Source organism: Protopterus annectens, chromosome 8.part0 (genome assembly GCF_019279795.1).
Source record: "Protopterus annectens isolate FY-2018-M chromosome 8.part0, PAN1.0, whole genome shotgun sequence".
Classification (NCBI taxonomy): domain Eukaryota; kingdom Metazoa; phylum Chordata; order Ceratodontiformes; family Protopteridae; genus Protopterus; species Protopterus annectens.
Window position 1 is genome coordinate 911,443,545 of NC_056741.1, and position 6,000 is coordinate 911,449,544.

At 35.1% G+C, this 6,000-nt stretch overlaps 1 protein-coding gene across 2 annotated transcripts in view; it reads right to left on the reverse strand.

The window, feature by feature from the left end:
- LOC122809152 overlaps window positions 1-5,507 on the reverse strand; it is a 134,967-nt gene extending 129,460 nt beyond the window's left edge. The window contains exon 1 of one of the 2 annotated variants that reach the window (XM_044080432.1): window positions 5,188-5,507. In XM_044080432.1, the coding sequence (XP_043936367.1) occupies window positions 5,188-5,260 (73 nt within the window). In that variant the 5' untranslated portion in view covers window positions 5,261-5,507. The remainder of the gene's footprint in view (window positions 1-5,187) is intronic. The other variant, XM_044080433.1, reaches the window with a different exon arrangement.
- Between the last annotated feature and the right edge of the window lie 493 nt (window positions 5,508-6,000).

The following is a 6,000-nucleotide window of genomic DNA, read 5'->3' on the forward strand; positions in this document are numbered from 1 at the left end:
ATCCTAAGCTTTATATCATTATGTTGCTACCAATATAGTTTTACTGGATTGTAGTATTTGAGAGTTTGATTTTGGTCATATCAACTGATATTTGTTTTATGGTCCATGTATATATATTTTATGAGGTATAACATCAGTCTGTAACCTGAAACCATTTTTGCAACAGGTAGAGGTATTTACAGTTTGCGACTGAAAAAGTAACTGTTGCACAAACATTGCAGGGGAACCGTTTTCCAGCCAGAGTTGCTTCATTTAATTAATTCCAATGGAGATTTGGGAAAATATTGTATTTGTTGTTATGTCTAGAACTTTTGGAATTCATTATGAGTTGAAGATCAGTTTATACATAGAATTGTTTTCTTTTTTAATATAGACTGTTCAAATGTTTGGCAAGAGAAAAGAAAAAAAACAAATCAATAAAATGGGCTAAAACAGTATTGCCTAAAATAAATGTCTGCAGCCTCCTTTCTCCACCCCAAATTCATTACAAGTCACTCCTGACATATAAGAAAATGCACAGTGTTTCATTTTATTTATTGATTTAATTTTTTTATGTTGGGGCTTTCTTTGCCTGTTCAAATAACATTTAGCCAGGGCACATTGCCTGCTCCTTCCATATCCCATTCATAGCTATGCTTTAATAAAAAAAACAGCAAACATCCTATCCCTTTGACAAGTCTCTCTTCAATAATTGCTAAACCTATTTCTGTGGCTGAGCTCTGTGTAAGGAAAGTGCTGCAGCCATGGGGAGGGAGTGGGAGTTAGCACTTCAGTTTAGGACATGGCTGGTGGATTTAGAGTTGATGTTTGAAATTATGGTTAGGAATCAAAAGAGAGTTTGGGAACTGTGGAGTAATCTGGGAATTTAGGTTAAGGAAGCAGGAGGGGAGTTTAGGGTCACGAAGTGAGTGGTGAATTTAGGTTTAGGGAATACAAAGGGATTTTACCATTAAGGAGCAATCTAGGAATATAGGGTCAGGGAGTGGGAAGGAAGTTTTTGGGGAATTTAGATTTAGGGAGCAGGAAGTTAGTTTAGGTTTAGGAAGTGACCCCCACAGTTAACTTTAAGGAGAATGAATGTGCTAACTAAACAGTAACCATCTCTGATTCATGTTCTAATCTAACACCATCACAGAGAGCATATACAAATTGCTTAATATTGATCAGATAGTAAAAGAAAATAGATGCAGTGGACACACACAAGCCTGAGATGTTCTTCTTTTTGCTTTCCATGTGTGAAAGGGATATCCTGTCTTAAACTAGTAACCCAGATCCCACATGGGTGAGAAAATGCATGCCGCTTATTCAACAGTGGATATTTAATCAACCGGATGAGAACTGGTTATGGTTGTTTTTCTTACAAGAAGATAGTGCCAAAATAATTCCTAGATAAAGTCAACCCAGTTAATATTTTGTCTTCCTGCTTTCTATAATGTGTCAGAAGCTATGTGAAAAAGCACCATATGGGCTACTCGTATGCTGATGTTAATGGTTTATTCCTTTACAGCATATGTTACTCGGTTACCATTCTTAAGTATATTCTCTTAAAACAATACCTTTACTGTTTCATACACAATATCTTGTTACGATTTTAGAAGTTTCTTTCTATATTAGCAGTGTAATTAAACTGTGTTCACATTTTTCAAAATAAAATATAATCCAAATATTATAACGTTTGTTTTTGCTGTCACAAGCTTATTTCCCTTAGTTGGTCATATCTGCAAAATGAAATAATTTTGCTGTTTATTGTACATCTCCGTGAAATAATTTAAACTGATAACCAAATTTACCAGGCTAAAAGGGAAAAAATCAATAAAAGGAAGAAATAACGAATGAATGACCCAAAAGGTTTCTGAACTGCATTCAGAAATGAGCAATGGAAATGTTTGAATCAGTGGATCTTAGGTGTGACATAAGTCATAAGGAGCCTGGCTGGGTGTTGATCGTTAGGAAATGAAGGCAGTCGTGAATGTTGTTGCAGTTTCCTGTAGTACAATAGAGAACAAAAATTCTAGAAAAGTTTACAGGTCCAGGAAAGAAATTAAGCATGTGCAGACTGACCACTGAAGTAGGAACTGTAGCCGTTCTGTTAGGGCATCATGCCTCCAAATGAATTTTCTTACTCCTGTTTATATTATTGCATATAAAAGGTTCTGTATGTAGATATAAACCCAGGGACTGATAAAAGTTACCATTTTCTGTATTCTAAAATATCCCTACTCCATTGCTTGTGCTGTCTAGTTACTCAGAAAGGCTATTAAGTGTGCACTTATTGTAGACTTAGTGCTAACCGTTATGAATCCCCGCCTGTGTTTATCTATTTACTTTGAAAAAATCTGAACTAATTCTAGCTTTCAGGCATGGACAGCAGCTGGCTAGAAACATGCTGTGTTCTGACATATTTAAAATGAAGCAAAAGGGCTAAAGCAAACTTCCAGTATGTTCTGTAATTGTAATGAGTCTATTCCTATAGCACAGATGAAGCATCCATAAGGTAGTGTGAACATTGACTCTAGATAATTTTCAGTTTTGATGTGATACCCTAACTCCTTGTGCAATAACGGGGAGAACATGTGTTGTGGATGGATGAATGGATATGTAGAATATGAACAAAGTGCCGTCAGCAGCATATATGATACTTCTGATGTCGCTTTACATGTACACAATGTCACTCCATCTACCACACACAAACAGTGCAATAAATAATTACTGTAAATGATAAGGTACGGATATGGTAGAGACAGAGAAATGGTAGTCAGCTCACATGAGGTGACAAATACCCCATGTTTAAAAGCTGACAGATCTTTATTTTAGTAGCACATTAATGATATGTAAGACTGATGTGTCTAGATGTGGGTGAAGGAGTGAATCGTGTGTACCATAACAGAAAGAACATCCAAAACTACTGATATGGTTCTGGCAAAATGAGCCCTTGCGTCTACATATGAGGTCCAAACATTGGTTGTTGTCGCTATTGTTGACACACATTTTCATTATACTGTTCTTGCAGCTGTATCTGAACAAATTTTATATATATATATATATATATATATATATATATATATATATATATATATATTTATTTTTTTAATTGGCTGTTTTGCTCTAAAGCTGACATTCCTCAACAAAATCAAAGTCTGAATTTCAGCAGTAGAAAATAGTTTTCTCTTGAATCTGCAAAGTACAGCTGTCACTCTAAAATTATGTCTGTATTTTAAATTTATGAATTAGTGTATTTGGAACTGCTTGTGATATGAGTTTACATTTGACAGTTTAAAGGTAGTGTTAGAACTTTGTGAGTTTCAGTATTTTGACTGAAATATAAGAGATGCACTTATTTCAATAATATTTGTGAACAAAAAAAGTAATAAACATGTTTACTGATTCTAAATGTGGTCTTAACACAGCAAAGATAAAATCAGCATTCAAGACAGAATGCAAGTTTGGTAGAGATTCAAGAAAAAAAAAACAATTGTCACCTTCACTGCATGGTCTAAAAAAGGTCATACACTACAAATGACCTTAGTATAAAATAAAATTCTCAATCTTGTGAAGCTTTATTCACCACTATCAGGACTGGCTAATGAATAACTGTAATAGTTTTCTATGTTTGCCCAAATGTTTAACATGGATTGTTGAGTATGGACTTCTCTTTTTGAGCAGCATTGTGCAAGAGTATGTTATAAATCGTGGCTTTAGTACATGTAAATAATATGTTTAACATTTATGCTCTTGGTAGCATTACTAACAGACATTCAGAATATCCATCTGCTGGTTTCACCCATGAGATCATTTTGTTGTTGTGCAGCTTTACCCTGAAGGGTAATTTAGTAGGAGTTAAGCAAAATCATCCTTCAGGAGAGACAACAACACAGCATAAGTAGTATATATTACATGCAGAGACCTTTAAAAATCCTGGTGAAAGTCAGACCCCAAACATTGTCCTGTATGGACACATCATGACACAGCATTTTGTAATGAAACAGCTGACGCATCTTTATTTTTGTAGGCAAATATAAAAGTGCATTTTTTTTGTGTGTGTGTGTGTGGGGGGGGGGGTCCTTTCCCCACATTACCTGGTTTCCTACACAGTATTTAGTTTCTGCAGAAAAAAACATTAATGTGCTGCACGAGAAAAGAGAGTGTGCTGGGTAAGAGCAACCCAAACAGCTGTCAACATTTTTATCTAAACAGCGTACTAATAAAAAGAAATACTGCAGGTCACATCATATGATTATTCTGCGCACATGCCCTCTGGTTCACCAAGGTTCACAATGTCACTGAGATAAGAACTAATGGCTAGTACTGTCATGTCTAACATCTGACAAAACTACATCTGAAGCAGTAATAAATATAAAACTAAATAGGTGGATTGTGGATGAGAAGTCTTACATTCACTTTACCCAGTTCCCCTTGATTGTACATGTACCTTTACTTTCCATACAAAGGTAAACACATATTAAATAAATGAGTGTCATATAAAAAATGTATTCAGACTGTGCATTTTAAGCATGGCTTACTATAAAGCAGTCATTCAAAAGATTGCTACTGTATAGTCTCCTGTCAATGGTTTAAACACTATACTTAGTGAAAAGTCAATCCTACCACATTTGTCTTAAGTTTCTCATTCAAAGAAGCATGATTCTTAGGCTGCATACTATCATATTCTGTATTGTAAGGCTATAGAAATCAGTGTCGAACAAATGACTGTACTTTGCTTACATAAGGCATTTAAGTACTTCATAAGTAACTAACGTTTTTTTAAACATAAGACACTTTAAATGGTCATCTTTCTTTCTTTATGGGTAAAGTTTTGCACAGATAGCAAATTAATTCGACAGATAAAAATTTAAACTTTTCCCATTAAGTTTCTAGGTACCTGAAAATGCTATTATAGTAATGCAATTTTTTGGGAACTTCTAACCAGCTGTGCAGATTACACAAACTTGTTGTACATGAAAGCTGTGAAGCAGAGACATTTCTATTTGCTTTGCTTTTAGCCAGAATGCAAGCTCTACTGCTATAGTACTTATCACACTAGAAACATAGATAATCATAATCCCATAAAATGAAATCAATGGATACCTCATAAAACAAACTTTTTCAGTTACTATAATAAATCCCACCCAAATGCAAAGCCCAGAAGGAGAGGTTGAATTTCTTTTAGGATTATTTAGATCCACTTACCATTATCAAAGACACTGATGAATACTGCAGAAAAAAATAAGGTTTGCGCTCTGACCACATGCATGCTAAACATTGTTCTTTTCTCATGGGTTCAGCCTACATGAACAGAAACAAACCATTTCCTTTCTTAAGAGTTTTGCCGTGTGCTCATATGTTCCATCAGCATTTTACTCTTGCTTCAAACTTGTTCTGTCTTGTCACAAACACTGCTAACTCTCCATGCTCTTTGAAGGGGATTTCTTGGCCAACCCAGATTTGCTCAAACTTAGTTCCTTTTTAAAACCGTATTATTAGCATACTATCCTCTGCACTCCGGCAGTATTTGTACTTTGAGTTTCCTGATTTTTTTTTTAATATAGATATTGCTTGTTAATTTGAAAGTTATGTGAAGATACAAACACAATATTGACATTTGCATGCCCAGACCATGGAATCTGTTGATTCAAACCTGACTGGCAAGACCTTATGGCTGATTTGTTTTAATGTATTTCACCATTTCAGTATGTAAGTATGCTTGCATTTACACACACACACACACACACACGCATATACAATCCCATATATACACATGTGCACTTGTACATCTATATCAGAATGTCATGCATAGTAGAACCTTTTGATTACTTTATGCGTAAAATAATAATATTCATTGTCTGGCGGTTAACACACAGGATTAAGGCTCACCAGGCTGTTGCAAAGAGAGTGCCACTGTTAGTTGGTTATCTGGTGTCAGGATTCACTACATCATGCAAACACTCAGGTTCTGCACCACAAGTGCACATATATGATAGTCATTGTAACATGTGGGTGTAA